Consider the following 18,836-nt stretch of genomic DNA (forward strand, 5'->3'; position numbering starts at 1 on the left):
GCTCGGAAAGTGAATAGAATGTTGGGTTTTATTAGGAAAGGTATGGAAAACAGGTGTGAGGATGTTATAATGCCGTTATATCGCTCCATGGTGCGACCACACCTTGAGTATTGTGTCCAATTTTGGTCGCCGCATCTCAAGAAAGATATAGTGGAATTGGAAAAGGTGCAGCACTTAAGTTACTGAGCTATAATGTCAAAGGACTTAATTCCCCTTATAAACGTTCTGCTCTTTTTAGGGAACTGTTGAAAGCTCAACCGCATGTTGTATGTTTACAGGAAACGCATTTTACAAAACAGCAAGAGAAGTTACTGAGACACGCTCGTTATCCGAACATTTATTTTGCCTCTGATGTACATGGGCAAAAAACGCGAGGAGTGGCCGTACTATTTCATGAATCTTAATCAGTGTTAGGCGAGATCCTGATGGTCGTTTCCTTTTATTGCATGTTTTGCTCGATCAGGTGGCAGTGACTGTAGCCTCGGTCTATGCTCCTAATGAGCATCAAGATCTCTTCTTTGTTCAGCTTCGGTCCACTCTGTCAGGTTTTGTCCAGGGTAGGCTTCTTTTGGCGGGTGATTTTAACGCGACCATGCAGCCTGCTATGGACAAGACTGGTTCCTTGTCATCTGTGGACTTGAGGCTGGCAAAGGTTGATTCCCTGGGCCTTTTTGATGTTTGGCGGCTAGCGGACCCTGCTGCTAGGGATTATACTGACCTAGAGATGGGAATAACTAGTGAGGTAATTAAATTCGCCGATGACACAAAATTATTCAGGGTCGTCAAGTCGCAGGAGGAATGTGAACGATTACAGGAGGACCTTGCGAGACTGGGAGAATGGGCGTGCAAGTGGCAGATGAAGTTCAATGTTGACAAGTGCAAAGTGATGCATGTGGGTAAGAGGAACCCGAATTATAGCTACGTCTTGCAAGGTTCCGCGTTAGGAGTTACGGATCAAGAAAGGGATCTGGGTGTCGTCGTCGATGATACGCTGAAACCTTCTGCTCAGTGTGCTGCTGCGGCTAGGAAAGCGAATAGAATGTTGGGTGTTATTAAGAAGGGTATGGAGTCCAGGTGTGCGGATGTTATAATGCCGTTGTATCGCTCCATGGTGCGACCGCACCTGGAGTATTGTGTTCAGTACTGGTCTCCGTATCTCAAAAAAGATATAGTAGAATTGGAAAAGGTACAGCGAAGGGCGACGAAAATGATAGTGGGGATGGGACGACTTTCCTATGAAGAGAGGCTGAGAAGGCTAGGGCTTTTCAGCTTGGAGAAGAGACGGCTGAGGGGAGATATGATAGAAGTGTATAAAATAATGAGTGGAATGGATCGGGTGGATGTGAAGCGACTGTTCACGCTATCCAAAAATACTAGGACTAGAGGGCATGAGTTGAAGCTACAGTGTGGTAAATTTAAAACGAATCGGAGAAAATTTTTCTTCACCCAACGTGTAATTAGACTCTGGAATTCATTGCCGGAGAACGTGGTACGGGCGGTTAGCTTGACGGAGTTTAAAAAGGGGTAGATAGATTCCTAAAGGACAAGTCCATAGACCGCTATTAAATGGACTGGAAAAATTCCTCATTTTTAGGTATAACTTGTCTGGAATGTTTTTACGTTTGGGGAGCGTGCCAGGTGCCCTTGACCTGGATTGGCCACTGTCGGTGACAGGATGCTGGGCTAGATGGACCTTTGGTCTTTCCCAGTATGGCACTACTTATGTACTTATGTACTTATGTACATGCTACTTCTCGTTTGGATTATATTTTTGTGGACAAGACCTTGACAAATGTGGACTGTTCCCCGGCCATTGGTAATATCACTATTTCAGACCACGCTCCTGTTTGGGCAGTTATACCCTCTCTCTTGCAGGAGGCATGTACTAGACGATGGACATTGAACAACTTGTTATTACAGGACCAGGATATATGTCCATCTTTCCAAAAGTCAATGAGGGAATATTTTGATTTAAATATGGAATTTGGGCCTTCCATGGGTACGATCTTTAAAGCAGTGGCAAAGGGTTTCTTCCTACAGAAAGCTGGCAATCAGGCGCAAAAGCAAAGGAATAAATTGGCTCATTGTATGTCTAGGTTAGGCATCTTGGAGGAGAGACATAAGGCTTTTGGGGAGGTGGCCATTCTTCAGGAACTTCAGGCACTGTGTCTTGAGGTAGCTGCTATTCATGATGAACAATTACAATTCGCTAACTCTTGCCTGAAGCAAAATTATTACGAGTTTAGTAACAAAGCAGGTCGGTTATTGGCTATAAAGCTGCGAAGGGCGAGAGCTGAGCGGTGTATCCCTCGTGTGAAGGATAGTCGTGGGGGGTTCCTGATTAAGTCATCTCTGATTAGGGAGAGGTTCCAACATTTTTTGAGGCCTTGTACACAGCAGATCCGGGTATTTCTCCACATGAGATTGACGCGTACTTGCAGTCCAGAAATCTCTCAGCCCTATCTAATACCCAAAGGGAGGCCTTGGATGCACCTATTACAGTTCAGGAGGTTTTTCTACTGATAAAAAATCTACCTACTGGTAAATCTCCTGGACTGGACGGGTTTACTAACAAATTCTATAGGGTATTTACAACGGATTTGGCACCCTATTTGACTTTAATTATAAATTCAGTTCGAGAGGGAGTTTCCTTGCCCCCGTCAATGATGGAAGCATGGGTGGCTGTACTACTAAAGCATGACGATAGTACTACTGCTACTACTTAACATTTCTAAAGCGCTACTAGGGTTACGCAGCGCTGTCCAATTTTAACATGGAAGGACAGTCCCTGCTCAAGGAGCTTACAATCTAAAAGACAGGTGTACAATCTAAAGACAAGTGTACAATCTAAAAGACAGGTGTAAATCTAGAGACAAGTGTACAATCTACAAGACAAGTGTAGAGTCGATCTGATAGGGCATACTATATTTCTCGAAAGATTAGGTGCCGAAAGCAGCATTGAAGAGGTGAGTTTTAAGCAGCGATTTGAAGATAGGTAGGGAGGGGGCTTGGCGTGGGGGTTGAGGAAGATTGTTCCAGGCATAGGGTGAGGCAAGGACAGAATGTGCATCCTATCGCCCTATTTCTATTCTCAAGTCAGATGTTAAGATATTGGCAAAAAGTTTGGCTAACCGGTTGTCTGTGGTGCTACCAGATTTGGTGCATCCGGATCAGGTGGGTTTCATGGCTAAACGTCAGGCTATGGATAATGTGCGGAAAACTGTTGACTTGCCAGTGGTGTTCCTAGGGGTGCTGACACCCGGGGCGGATCGCCGATGCATCCCCCCCCCCGGGTGCAGCGCCCCCCCCCCCCGGATGCAGCACGACCCCCTCCCCCGGTGAAAGGACCCCCCCCCGGGTGCACGCCGCTGGGGGGGGGGTGCCGCACGCGCCTGTCCTTCCTTCGTTCCATGCTCCCTCTGCCCCGGAACAGGAAGTAACCTGTTCCGGGGCAGAGGGAGCATGGAAAGAAGGAAGGACAGGCGTGCGCGGCACCCCCCCCCTCCAGCGGCATGCACCTGGGGCGGACCGCACCCCCCCCCTAGGAACACCACTGTGACTTGCTGTACCTTTTACAGCGGGAGGGGTTACCTATGTAACATAGAGGCTCATTTTCAAAGCACTTAGCCTCCCAAAGTTCCATAGAAACCTATGGAACTTAGCCTCCCAAAGTGCTTTGAAAATATGCCTCATAGTAACATAGTAACATAGTAGATGACGGCAGAAAAAGACCTGCACGGTCCATCTAGTCTGCCCACGATAAACTCATATGTGTATACCTTACCTTGATTTGTACCTGTTTTTTTCAGGGCACAGACCGTATAAGTCTGTCCAGCAGTATTTCCCGCCTCCCAACCACCAGTCCCGCTTCCCATCACTGGCTCCGGCACAGACCCCATATAAGTCTGCCCTCCCCCATCCTAGCCTCTCAACCACCAACCCCTCTTCCCCCCGCCACCCAATTTCAGCTAAGCTTCTGTGGATCCATTCCTTCTGCACAGGATTCCTTTATGCCTGTCCCACGCATGTTTGAATTCCGTTACCGTTTTCATCTCCACCACCTCCCGCGGGAGGGCATTCCAAGCGTTCACCACCCTCTCCGTGAAGAAATACTTCCTGACATCTTTCCTGAGTCTGCCCCCCTTCAATCACATTTCATGTCCTCTCGTTCTACCGCCTTCCCATCTCCGGAAAAGATTCTTTTGCGGATTAATACCTTTCAAATATTTGAACGTCTGTATCATATCACCCCTGTTCCTCCTTTCCTCCAGAGTATACATGTGCCTATTGGGGTTAGTTACAGAAAAAGCCTTTGATAGGGTCCATTGGGAGTTCTTGGATAGGGCTTTGTCAAGATATGGGTTTGGGAGTGAGTTTCGTCATTGGATTCAGGCATTTTATATGTCACCAAAGGCCAGTGTACGTATCAATGGGGGTAACTCAGCATTGTTTCCTCTCACTCGTCAGGGATGTCCCCTCTCCCCGTTATTGTTTGCTCTGTATATCGAGCCTTTAGCAGTGGCAATTAGGAATAACCCAAATATAGTGGACATTAGGTGTGGATCCGAGGAGTTTATAATCACTCTTTTTTTGCAGACGATGTTCTCTTGTCCCTTAGCCGTCTTTTGATTTCTCTCCCTAATTTAATTGTGGAATTCAGGGCTTTTTCGGCGGTTTCTGGTTATAAACAATGCCACCAAATCAGAGGGAATGGTTATAGGCTTTCCCTCAACTCTTGTGGAGATATTGTGTGCCTCGTTCCCTTTTAAATGGATGAATAAGTCTATTCGTTACCTTGGTGTAAACTTACCCACAATGGTTGAGGCTCTCTTTCAGGCCAATTACACGGCTCGCGTCCATGAGATTTCTAGAGACTTGGATAGATGGTCTATGTTGGAAATGTCTTGGTTTGGTAAGATAGCCACCCTTAAGATGAACATTGTACCTAGATTCTAGTATCTCTTTCAGGTATTGCCATTGCAGCTTTCCAGATCTTTTTTGGCTGGGATACAGGATAGGCTAATTAGATTTATCTGGAATGACAAGAGACCTTGGCTTCTTAGGGCTTTTCTATATAAGGGAAAGAGTCAAGGAGGGCTTGCAGCCCTGAATGTGTTTTGGTATTATAGGGTGGCACAGGCTCGTGCGGCTATTGAGTGGTTTCATGCATCTCCTTCTAAACGATGGATTTTTCTGGAACAACATATGATAGGATCTCGTCCTCTAAAACATCTTATCTGGCTGCCTCGTAAATACCGCTCTCTGTCGCGGGACCTGTGTCCATCCATTATTTCCAATTTTCATTACCGGGATTCTTTCTTTTCTACTCCTAAAGCTATCTTATCACAGCATACACCTATTGTGGGTAATCCTGTGTTCCCTCCTGGGATGGGTGGGGGTGTTTTTTCTCAGTGGGCGCGTCTGGGACTGAGTACGTGGAGCCAGCTCTTTGTAATGTTGAATAAAAGCATGAAAGATGGGGAGTGGAAAGCTCCATGATTACAACAAGCTGTTTCAACACTAAATCTCCTGAGGCATGAGAAGAAGGTGACGGACATTAAACATCAGCCAAAGGCACGGCTCCAGAAAGTCTGTAAAGAAGGGGGAACAATAAGGGAAAACAGATGTAGCATGTTCTGCTACAGCGTTGTGGTATTCAGAGACTTGCACAGGAATGTTGTATGAGAGAATTAGTCAGATGCCAAAGAAGAACGGTATAAAAACAGAGTGGAGCAAAGAAGTAGTAAGCATTCTGACTGCTTTGTCTGTACATGCTTCCTGAATACCTCATTTAAGGTATCCAGTAAAATTGTAAATAAACTTTTTATATTGAATATGAAATTCGTCTAGCCTTTTCTTCAAAGTGGCGACCGCTGCAGGACAGAAGATTTATGCCGCACACGGAAAAGAGAAGGCGAGACGAATGACAAATTAAGTGTTTGTTGTTAACGAAGTTTTTTTACAGGATTTTGAGAGCAAGCGTTGTTTAAGCCTGATTTCTGTGCACCACGGAAGTGGGAGTGATCAACCTACTGAAGTGGACATACGGGCGACGACTCCTGGGCTTGCTAAAAAGAAACGAGAAGACGCGTGAGTAAGCTTACATTGTGGACTTATTACTGGTATATTTGTTTAGCTTTGTAGTTTTCTTTTTTTGTATATTTTCTTTGTTTAGGTGCATTAGTATATTTTTGTAGGTTGTGGTTATATTGGAGAAATTGTAATAGTCAGAATAAAATGGAAGGGAAAGGGGCAGATAAGAAAGAAAAGCCCCCTGTATATACTTTGTATTTAGATTTAGATAGTTCAAAAAAATGTACCCCTTTGCAGCATGTCATAGAATTATTCCCGTTAGAAAAAAAACAGATTGAAGAAACACATGAGAAATGGGTCAACTATGATGCAAAAGATTCTTTTTTGAGCTGGTCTCAGTATGGATCGTTTGATCGTCCAAAATTATTATCTCTCCTGAAATACATACAAGAAAATAAAAATAAGCAGAAAAGTTTAGAGAAGCATCTTACAATTTGGAATTTATTTTCTGTAGCAGCAGATCTTTTTCATGCTGATGTAGATAGGATACAACAAGAGGCAGAAATGTACAAAAGAAATAATCCCCCGTCGTATGAATCTAGCAGGGACACGTTGTGCCCCCTAAGGGCGACTGATAAAATGAAGGAATCAAAGCCAAAGCGCCCTGTGCCATGCGCTGGGTATTCGGCTCTTGATGATCCCCCCAGTGATTCAGAAAGTGAAAAGGGAGGGGATAATGAATTAGATGGGAGAGAACAGGCAACAGCAGGAACTCAATTGACTATTGGGGATTTTAAAGCTCTGTGTGCAGCATCGGGCGTAGGAAATATTAAGGCTGCTCTTTCTGCAGCGCTATTGATTTGGTGTTTAACTTTTCAGTCCTGTAAAGTGGAGGAATGCCATCTGAGTTTAATTTACTCCTTGGCCCTGTTTTGAGTGATGGGTAATTATTTACCACATATAAGCAAAAGGATTAGGCTAATGCTGTGGTTTAAATAATTGTAGATGAGTTATGATTTCTGCTTATTTTAGAATATGTTTTATTCTGTGTAATTAAGTTCTATTTCTATGTAGAATATCTTTGACTGACTTTTCAAAGTGAGCTTTGTCTACAGTTTACATCTGGTTTGAATTATCCACAGTCCTAGCGAGTTCTGTATAGGAAGCTAATATGTGAAAGAGGTCAGGGAAAGTCAACTCTCTTCTCCTTGATTGATTAGTTAAATGTAGGAATCAACATAATGAAGTAAATACACCAGTAGCTTTTTTGTCAGGCTCTTTTAATCATGTGGAAAAGGGAATGAAAGAAATACCAAAGTTATTGACTGCTATTGTGGCTGCGGTAGGCAAATGGAGGGCACAAATGCCTTTTGTTCCTATTATAATACATACCAACCACACGATTAAAACGCTGTTGAGCCCTAGCCAGACGGCATTGACAGCCACTAGATTTGGAAAATATCAAGCAGTACTTTTAGGACAAGATATAAGAATAATACCATTAACTAAAGAACAGAGAAATAAGATAGATCTGCTTTTTCCTGTCGATCAAGAGGTTGAGATCGATACTATAGAAATCCCTACATTTCACTGTCTTGCTTTTGAACCCTTGTCTGATGGGTTGATATGGTTTACAGATGGAGCTTGTGAAAGGACTGTTGCAGGCTTTGCCTGCGTGCAGGTGGATGAGAATCTAACAAAGATAACACAAGTACAATATAAAACCCCTCCTGACCATACTGCACAGCATGCTGAACTTTTGGCCGTTATTACGGCCTTACAACAAACTGATATGACTCAAAATGTTACCATATATACTGATAGTGGTTACGTTGCAAGTTCACTACAGTATCATATATTAAAATGGCAACGTAGGGGGATGATAACCAGTGCAGGTAAAAATTTACAACATTACACATATTGGAAATTGCTGTTTGAAATTTTGGCAAGAAGGGAACGTGAAGGTAGAAAAACTGCAGTTGTGTGGACCCCGGCCCACACTGAAAGGCCAACCTTTGAGGCACTAGGTAATGCAATGGCTGATGCAGCAGCAACGGAGGTGGTTAAGCAAAGTGAAAAGATCTTGTATAATACTAGACAGACACAGGAAGGGCCACTTACGAATGTAGATAAGATTGAAATGTGGCAGCCAGAGGAACAGGAAAGTGAAAAATGGTTGAAGAAGGGATGTATGCAATTGGGAAGTGAATGGTTTAATGAGGAAGAAGGATTACCTTGCATGCCAATGAGCAAGGCGATTAAGGTATTGACTGGGTGGCATGCAACCATGCATTGGAATAAGGAAACAATGAAACAACAATTTGAGCAAAGATTTTGGACTTTGAAAATTGATAACTTGATTCAACAGGTTGTGCAAAATTGCATGGTATGCAATATTAACATACCTAAACAAGGTCCTAAAATATCGCCTGGGACACTTCCAATACCAGAAGGCCCAGCAAAAGAATGGTACATTGATTACACTGATATGATTGTTCCAGTGCAGGGAAAAAGATATTTGTTAGTTTGGGTGGATGCTTTCTCAAGGTGGATAGAAGCATTTCCATGTAAAAGGGAGACAGCACATGAGGTGGTACAATGCCTGGTAACTCATATTATGCCAAGACATGGGTGTCCGTCTAGAATAATTTCTGATAACGGGACGCATTTCAATAACAGTGTTTTGAAAGAAATGGAAACGATTATGGGTTTAACACACAGGAAAGTATCAGTGTATCGCCCCACCTCCAATGGTTTGGTAGAGCGCTACAATGGTATTTTAAAAACAAAATTGAGAGTCTTATTAAAATCTCTCAATAAAGAAATGGTGGGAAAATTATATACATGGCTTGATGTATTGCCATTAGCATTAATGACAATAAGGGCCCAACCTAATGGGCGTACAAAATTGACCCCATTCCAAATTCAGACAGGACGTCATTTCTTCCCGATGCAGACAGCAAGTACTGATAGCACAGCTCAGTACTGGCAAAAGCTACAACCGATGTTGAACCTGACAAGTGATATGATCCGAACAAATGTAGCATCACAGGCAGGGACTACTAATGATGTTTGTGCTTTTAAAGTAGGTGATCTAGTACTACGAAAGAACTTTACACATAAAACGTGGAAGGATCCTGTGTATGTAGGGCCTTTTGCTATCACGGCCCTTACTCAGACCGCTGCCCGTCTGGAAGGTCATACTTCTTGGATACATTTATCAGATATTCGACGAACCAATAATATTGAAGTGGACAAAGAATAAACAAACATCATGTCCCTAAACATGATGGTATTGGGATGTTGTTGTTTTGTTGTTGTTTGTTAATGGACAATGAACACATATGAGAATAGACTTGTTACAGCAGCCAAGATGTTGAATTTGACTGATTGTATCATATGTGCCCACCAACTGACATCATCCTTGTCCTTGCCAGCCATGATATATGGGACTACAATGATAAAATCATGTCTGTTATCCCAATAATACCTGTGTAAAGGATGATGGAAACCTTCATTGGACAAATGAGACTATTCATAAGCAAGCCTTGCTTACGGACAAGTATCCACAGACATCATTTTGGTGTCTAATCAATAGTATGACAACTGAAAACATTCCCCCGATAAAGTGCAATTACACGCACAATGTTGTAACAGGTAATTGGTCTATAGGAGGAAGTACAATGAGTATAAATGTCACAGCCACCAAAGAAAAGTGTGGCAATAAAACAAGCTGCAATAAGACTTTAACTCAATGGTATGTAACAACTGATTTAATGAATGTTATGCTTTTAATTTGTGTAATTCTTAATGCCACATCAGCTAATACAATTGGGCATTATCCTTATAATTGTTCTTATATGAAAAGTAAGAATGACAGGTATCTGTGGTGTGACTATAAGTTATAGTACAATTGAATCTGTTTAATGCTGTGTAACATGTGTATTAGCATGTTTGCAAAGATGTGCCAGGATGCTTTTAAAATGACAATGGTAACTGAAATCAAGAATGAATAGAACTTTAATATGTCAGCCAAAAATATTGAAAAAGCGTGCAGAAACTGAATGCCACAAACAGGGGGGAGGAGATTTAGAAGGGAGAAGCTCCATGATTACAACAAGCTGTTTCAACACTAAATCTCCTGAGGCATGAGAAGAAGGTGACGGACATTAAACATCAGCCAAAGGCACGGCTCCAGAAAGTCTGTAAAGAAGGGGGAACAATAAGGGAAAACAGATGTAGCATGTTCTGCACATGATTAACAGCGTTGTGGTATTCAGAGACTTGCACAGGAATGTTGTATGAGAGAATTAGTCAGATGCCAAAGAAGAACGGTATAAAAACAGAGTGGAACAAAGAAGTAGTAAGCATTCTGACTGCTTTGTCGGTACATGCTTCCTGAATACCTCATTTAAGGTATCCAGTAAAATTGTAAATAAACTTTTTATATTGAATATGAAATTCGTCTAGCCTTTTCTTCAGTAACTAGGGATGCAAAAGGTGTATACACTCATCTTCTTCAGAGTTTCAGATCCCTCTATCGGTTCAGTATGCCTGTATGCAGAAGAAGCATTTTTTAGGTGCTCCTAGTATTCAAGCATGTATAATCAGAGAGGATACTTGAAACCACTTCTCCACTTCCTTCCCTGTCATTTCTTCCCCCACAGGGACTCTCTCCACCACATGCAGTGCTCCTTTGTTGGGCATTGCCTCCTCCCTCCCGCTAGTGCTCTCCACCAACCTTCTCTCCTCTAAGAGTTGCTCTTCCTCCACAGTCCCCAGCACCTCCATCCTGCTTGCGCCTTCCTCCTGAGCTTTTTACTCAGCAGGCTCCGCTCCCGCGTTTCCCAGAGGTGCCGCCATCTTGGCCATGCACCCCTCCGCACTCCGCTCAGCCTCCATCGTTCCACTTGACTCTGCTGCCGCTTTCTCTTGCCTGGGACTCCCGTCTTCCACAGCGCACCACTGCACTCTCCATTCTCCTCTCCGCCTGAGCTTCCGCCGTCTTATCTTCTCTCCGCTCCAGCCCTGCCACCTTCTCTGCCACTTTCCTTCCCGGGGTGGCCGTAAATTTACATTTTTCCAGCCCCTTTTTCGCGGGCATGATGTGGCCAATGTCTGCACACTTTTTCCCCCTCGGGGCAGCGTTTCCACGCAGGATATTAACTCTTTTATTCGGCGCCCTGATGGAGCTTCGATCTTAAGCTGCCATCTCGCCACGTGACGTCACTTCCAATCAGAGAGGATCAGTGGCGTAGCCAGACTGCCAATTTTGGGTGGGCCTGAACCCAAAGTGGGTGGGCACAAAATTTTCTCTCTACCCCCCTCCCCCATCAAAATTTAGTCACACTTTTCAGTGAGCTTTCAGAGGCCAAAACCTCCTGCCTCAGGTCAGTATAATGCTGTTACGATATCCTCTCCTGACCTAAGGATGGAAGTATTGGTCTCTGAAACTTTATTAACACAGGTACCATATTACTTTATCCTAAATTAAAAATAAAATTATTTTCTTTACCTTTGTTGTATGGCCATTTACTTTTTCTCATTGTGTTGCTCCCAGTCTCTAGATTCTGCTTTCCTTCGTCTTTCTCTTGCCAGGGTTTTCCTGTCCGTTCATCACCTATGGCTTTCATCTTTTCCTCACCCTTGTTCTCCACATGCCCCTTCCTCTTATTCTCCAGTCTTTCCCTACTCTGTCCTCTCCCTCTTTCCATCCAGCAGCTCCCCTCTTTCTCTCCCCATCCTTCCAGTGTCTTCCCTCTTTCTCTCCTTATCCTTCCACTCATCTACCCTCTCTCCTGATCCTTCCATCTAGTGTCTCTATCTCCCCTCTCCTTCTATCCAGTGTCTATCGCTCTACCCTTTTCTGTTCAGTCTACTCCCTCTCTCCACATCCTTCTAGTTTCTCCCCTTTCTCTCTGCATCCTATCATCCATCTCCCCTCTTTCTCTCCCTATCCTCCCATGTCCAGCAGCTCTCTTCCCTCTAGTCCCTTCTTCCTCTTCCTTCCTTGTCCAGCAGCTCTCCAGCCCCTTCCTCCTCTCCCTCCCATGTTCAGTAGCTCTCTCCCATCCAATCCCCTCCTCTTCTCCATCCCATGTCCAGCAGCTCTCTCCCTTCCCTCCAGTCCCTTCTTCCTCTCCCTCCCATGTCCCAGCAGCTCTCTCCATTCCCTCCAATCCCTTCTTCCTCTCCCTCCCATGTCCCAGCAGCTCTCTCCCTTCCCTCCAGTCCCTTCTTCCTCTCCCTCCCATGTCCAGTAGCTCTCTCCCATCCAATCCCCTCCTCTTCTCCATCCCATGTCCAGTAGCTCTCTCCCATCCAATCCCCTCCTCTTCTCCATCCCATGTCCAGCAGCTCTCTCCCTTCCCTCCAGTCCCTTCTTCCTCTCCCTCCCATGTCCCAGACGCTCTCTCCCTTCCCTCCAGTCCCTTCTTCCTCTCCCTCCCATGTCCCAGCAGCTCAGCCATTTTCCCTCCAGCCCGCCCATCCACAACCTTCCCGCTGCCCTTTTGTCCCGCGGAGGCAGCGTTTCCTTCCTGCCCTGTCTTTTCCCCAAGCTCCGCTGCATCGCCCCAAGTGGAATCCTTCTTCTTTTCGGCCGTCACGCTGCGCTGCCGTTCACACAGGCAGCTTCGCTCCTCCCCCACCGCGTTCATCCGGCCCTAACAGGAAGTGCATCAGAGAGGGCCAGAATGGACGCGGGGGAGGAGCGAAGCTGCCTGTGTGAACGGCAGCGCAGCGTGACGGCCGAAAAGAAGAAGGATTCCACTTGCAGGGACGATGCAGCGGAGCTTGGGGAAAAGACAGGGTAGGTCGGAAGGAAACGCTGAACACTGCCTCCGCGGGACAAAAGGGCAGCGACAGCGTGCGAAGGATGGGCGGGCCTGGAGGGAAAATGGGTGGGCCTGGGCCCATCCAGGCCCACCCGTGGCTACGCCCCTGGAGAGGATACTTATTTGGAGGACCTGTGTGAAGATTCGAGGGGTACTCGGGGACTTATTACTTGTCTCTATACTAGTCCCCATGTACCTGTTACACAGGGCAAATTGGGAGCGGGAACTGGGGTTAGCTATATCTTCTGATGACTGGCTCATATGGAAATCCAGATACACAATATCCACCGGCTCCCCATTGTCCACGTTTGTTCACCCCTCAAAAAAAAATGCAGTAGATTGGTGAGGGGAGATATGATAGATGTTTTAAATATTTGAAAGGCATTAACATAGAAACAAATAAAATCTTTACCAGAGAAGGGAAAACAGTAGAACTAGAGGACATGTACATAAGTATTGGCAAACTGGGACAGACCGAAGGTCCATCAAGCCTAGTATCCTGTTTCCAATAGTGGCCAATCCAGGTGACAAGTACCTGGCAAGGTCCCAATAAAGTACAATACATTTTATGCAGCTTCTAGAAATAAGCAGTGGATTCTCCCCGAGTCCATCTTAATAATTGTTGATGGACTTTTCTTTTAAGAAGCTATCCAAACCTTTTTAAACCCCATTAAACTAACTTCTTTTACTATATTCTCTGGCAACAAATTCCAAAGTTTAATTACACGTTGAGTGAAGAAATATTTTCCCTGATGTGTTTTAAATAGCTTCATTGTGTACCCCTTAGTCCTAGTATTTTTGGAAAGAGTAATCAAGCGATTCACGTCTACTCATTCCAGTCCAGACCTTTATCATCATATCTCCCCTCAGCCGTCTTTTCACCAAGCTGAAGAGCCCCAGCCGCTTTGGCCTTTCCTCATAGTCGTCCCATCCCCGTTATGATGTTTGTAGCCCTTCTCTGTACCTTTTCTAATGCTACTATATCTTTTTTGAGATGCAGTAACCAGAATTGCACACAGTATTCGAGGTGCAGTCGCACCATAGAGCGATACAAAGGCATTATAACATCCTCATTTTTGTTCTCCATTCCTTTCCTAATAATACCTAACATTCTGTTTGCTTGAATTGAGGTCGAAGGGCCGTAGACTTAGGAGTGATGTCAGGAAATTCTTTTTTTTTTTCACGGAGAGGGTGGTAGATGCCTGGAATGCCCTCCCTAGGGAGGTGGTAGAGACAAAAATGGTGACAAAATGCAAAATGGCGTGGGATGAACACAGAGGATCTCTAATTAGAAAATGGATGGTATAAAAACTCTAAACTTAAATGGTTGTATGGGTGTGGCTGTGTTCAGTGATACTTAGATGGCAGGCAAACAAATGGTTAGCACTTAGATATAATTCATGAAAGAACGACAGAGGGATTTGTGATAAAATCATGAGAGGGAGGGAACAAAAAACCAGAAGGCGCTCCATACAACTAAATCATGGAAAGTTTGAGTATTGCAGTTGTCTGGATCTTCTAACTAGAACAGATGTTTCAGCCATCCTGAAGAAAGCCACAGTACGATAATGCCCTCATCAGGTTCTACCCACATTCCTATTCTATTTTAACCTCTGCCACTAGCCTTTCTTTATATAGAGTTGCCCATATCATCTCCAATGTCAACTAATGTTGCAATGCTAAGCCAAGTCGCTAAGTTTCACCCTGTTTTCTAGGGTTTCACTGTTCATTGTTATAGGGGTTATTGATACGATGAAAAAATAAATAAATAAATAAACCCAACTGAAACATGGGTTCCACTTATGCAGACCCAGATAACCACAACATGACGCCTGCTACGGAAGCCTAAGAGAACGTAGAAAGGTTGTTTTACCTGCAGCGCATAATTAAGCTGTGGACGGTACCAGAGGATGTGGTCAAAGCGAATACAATAGAGAGTTTCAAAAGAGGAAAATCCATAAAAATATTCTCAGGCTGGTAGACTTGGGAGAGATATTGCTCATCACTGGAAAATAAACCATAACTTTTTCAGATCTGCCAAGTGCCTGTGACCAGACTGGCCACCATTGGAGACGGGATCAGGACTCTGACGGCTGTTATACCGATGTGGAAAGACCAACAAGGAGCTTTTAAATATCAATTTGAGGGAGATCATGTATTTTATTTGCATCTCTGGTAATCATCAGCATGAATATGTTGTATTTTCTGTACTGAGGGGTCTGTGTATTACTACGATAGAGGGGTTCAAAAGAGGTTTGAACGTTTCTGGTGGAAAAGTCCAGGTAGACTTGGCAAAGCCATTGCTCGTCACTGGAAAATGAACCATTAGAATTAGATGCTTCATTTGGGGTCTGCCAGGCACTTGGGACCAGACTGGCCACTGTTGGAGACAGGATCAAGACTCCGATGGCTATTCTTATGCTAATGTGGAAAGACCAAACAGGAGCTTTTAAATGTCAACTTGAGTGAGATCGTGTGTTTTATGAGTGGCTGATAATCATCGGCTTGGTTATGTTGTATTTCCAGCAGCAAAAGGGTGGATAATCTATTAGTAAACTTGTTAAATTGTTCTTCTCCTATAATCATACGCAATGCTCTTTTTTTTACTTAGAAAACGATCCTAAACCTAGTAATACAGAGAAACACAACTGGAAGCTCCTTGAGAAGCCGGAAGGGGAAAAGATGTTACCAGAAAGATGTTACCAGACAGAGAAGACTCATTCCTCTTCTGACTGGGGAGAAAAGGGAAATACTGAAGAGAGACCGTCTACATGTACGGACAGTGGGAAAACCGCCAGTCAAAAGAGAGAACTACAGGGACAACAGAAAACAGTCATAAAAGAGAAACATTTTACAGGTTCTGAATGTGGGAAAGGTTTCAGTAGGAAGAAAGAGCTAATGCAACATGAGAATATTCATAAAACTAGAATGTGTACAGGATATGGGAAAAACTTTATCAGTAAAACAGACAGTGCAAAAGACACCACTAAAAATACAATAACTTCATGTCCTGAATGTGATCAAAGCTTCAACTGGGAAGAAAGCTTCACAAGAAATGCAACTTTCCTCCCGGGAGAGAAATCAGTTTTAAGTACTGAATGTCAGAAAAGCTTTAGCTATAGAGATGCATTCACAGATCATAAAAAATCACAAACTGGGGAGGAACTGGTCAAGTGTACTAAATCTGAACAAATATTTTGCAGGAAGACAAATCTCTCTAATGACCAGAAAAACAAGAGATTATTTACTTGTGCTGACAGTGGTATAAGCACTTGTTGGAAAGGAAACCTCACAATGCACAAGACTTCATTCAGTATTGAAACCAGTTACCTCTATTATGTGTGGTAAAAGCTTCACTACAGACAGTCTCCGAGACCACCCGAAAACTGACACTGGAATGAAACCATTTACCTGTACTGACTGTAATAAAAGCTTCAGTCAGAAAGAACACCTCACTAAACACAAGAGAATCCACAGCATTGAGCGATTTCCATGTAGTGAGTGCGGTAAAAGCTTAAGTACGAAGGGAAAACTGATCAGACACCAGAAAATCCATACAGGTGAGAAGCCGTTTACATGTACTGAGTGTGGTAAAAGCTTAAGTACAAAGGGAACACTGATCAAACACCAGAAAATCCATATAGGTGAAAAGCCATTTACATGTAGTGAGTATGGTAAAAGCTTTACTGAGAAGAAAACACTGACCAAACACCAGAGAATCCACACAGGAGAAAAGCCATTCACATGTAGTGAGTGTGGTAAAAGCTTTACTCGGAAGAAAACACTAAACATACACCAGAGAATCCACACAGGATTGAAGTCACATTCATGTAATGAGTGTGGAAAAAGCTTTATTGAGAAGAGAAGCCTGACCCTACACCAGAGAAGACACACAGGGGTGAAACCATTTACCTGTAGCGCTTGTGGTAAAAACTTCTTTAGCAAGAGTGCACTTATGTTTCAACATTTTTTATTGAAGACATTACGTAAACATTCTTACAGTCATTGATAACACGTCAACCAAACAGAAATTGTGCAATAACAATCCATTATAAGTGTCTCCAAAAATTACTGGTTTTCTCCCCGCCTCCCAACTCCTAATACCTCCCTATCCCTCCCTCCCTCCTCAATTCCCATCCCATCCCCCCCTCATGTTGTGGTACCTTAATGATATTTATTGTTCTAGCGTGTTGAGGACCAAACTTTTCCCTCTATGGGTCAAAGAGTCTAGATAAGCGCCCCAGATTTTCATGAATGTTTTCTTCCGTTTTATTGAATGTTTAGCTTCTTTAACTTCCTACATCATTAACTGGTGAACAAGGTTTCGCCAATGCCAGTATTCTGGCCCTACATCATTTGTCCAATTCTGCAAGATACATTTCTTTGCTATCAAGGTGAGTTTGCGGAGGAACAAAGTGTGCTCTGGTATTTTACCCTTGAATGATCCTGGCAGATTCAGCAGCATCTGTACTGGTGTTCCTGCTATTTTGTGACCCAATAGGTGTGACAAATAAAGGGTTATTTTACCCCAAAACCTTCTGATCGTCCAACAACTCCAAAAACTATGGTAAAATGTGTTATCTGCCCTCCCACATCTCGTACACAGGGGCGTCTGCAATCCCCCAAATTTTGCTAATTGCGCTGGTGCCATGTAGGCTCTATGTATAAAACGGAATGCACATTCCCTATATTGAGCTCCGCTAATCAATTTCGGGATCCCCTTCAATTGCTTTTCAACATCCCAAGACATTAATCTGACTCCCAGGTCTTTCTCCCAACGCTCTTTCAGCTGTGTGAAGTTTTTGGGTTCAGCATATGCCCAGAGCGCCTTATGTATCCCTGAAATCGATGGCTCTTCGTCAGAGATCTCTACGAAGAAGTTTTTAATTTTCACTCCCTGCTTCTGGGCCAATCGACCTTGATCTAATGACTTAATGTAGTGTTTTAACTGACAGTGTGCGAATGTATCGCAGCAAGAGTGCACTTAAAAGGCACCAGGTAATCCATTCAACAGTGAAACCATTTACCTGCACTGAGTGTAATAAAAGCTTCAGTCAGAAGGTACACCTCATAAACCACAAGAGAATCCACACAATTGAGCTATTTTCATGTAGTGAGTGTGGTAAAAGCTTAAGAACAAAGGGAACACTGATCAAACACCAGAAAATCCATACAGGAGAGAAGCCATTTACATGTACTGAGTATGGTAAAAGCGTCTTTAGCAAGAGTGCACTTAAAAGGCACCAGGTAATCCATTCAACAGTGAAACCATTTACCTGCACTGAGTGTAATAAAAGCTTCAGTCAAAAAGAACACCTCACAAAACACAAGAAAATCCACACCATTGAGCGATTTCCATGTAGTGAGTGTGATAAAAGCTTAAGTTCAAAGGGAATACTGATGAAACACCAGAAAATCCATACAGGAGAGAAGCCATTTACATGTAGTGAGTGTGATAAAAGCTTTACGGAGAAGAATACACTGATCATACATCAGAGAATCCACACAGGAGAAAAGCCATTTACATGTACTGAGTGTGGTAAAAGCTTTAGTGAAAAGGGAACTCTGATCAAACACCAGAAAATCCATACAGGAGAGAAGCCATTTACATGTAGTGAGTGTGATAAAAGCTTTACGGAGAAGAATACACTGATCATACATCAGAGAATCCACACAGGAGAAAAGCCATTTACATGTACTGAGTGTGGTAAAAGCTTTAGTGAAAAGGGAACTCTGATCAAACACCAGAAAATCCATACAGGAGAGAAGCCATTTACATGTAGTGAGTGTGATAAAAGCTTTACTGAGAAGAATACACTTACCGTACATCAGAGAATCCACACAGGAGAAAAGCCATTTACATGTACTGAGTGTGGTAATAGCTTTAGTGAAAAGGGAAGACTGACCATACACCAGAGAATACACACAGGGGTGAAACCATTTACCTGTAGTGCTTGTGGTAAAAGC

General features: G+C 43.5%; 1 protein-coding gene across 1 annotated transcript; it reads left to right on the plus strand.

The window, feature by feature from the left end:
- Positions 1-1,977: 1,977 nt before the first annotated feature.
- On the plus strand, positions 1,978-18,719 carry LOC115460736 (oocyte zinc finger protein XlCOF26-like; the record flags this gene model as incomplete). The annotated part of the gene is made up of 3 exons (XM_030190492.1): positions 1,978-2,175; positions 16,669-16,818; positions 18,012-18,719. Coding segments are annotated over exons 1-3 (1,056 nt in total), but the record flags the coding sequence as incomplete, so codon positions are not given.
- Positions 18,720-18,836: the final 117 nt, after the last annotated feature.

This window comes from Microcaecilia unicolor, chromosome 1 (genome assembly GCF_901765095.1).
Source record: "Microcaecilia unicolor chromosome 1, aMicUni1.1, whole genome shotgun sequence".
NCBI classification, from domain to species: Eukaryota; Metazoa; Chordata; class Amphibia; order Gymnophiona; family Siphonopidae; genus Microcaecilia; species Microcaecilia unicolor.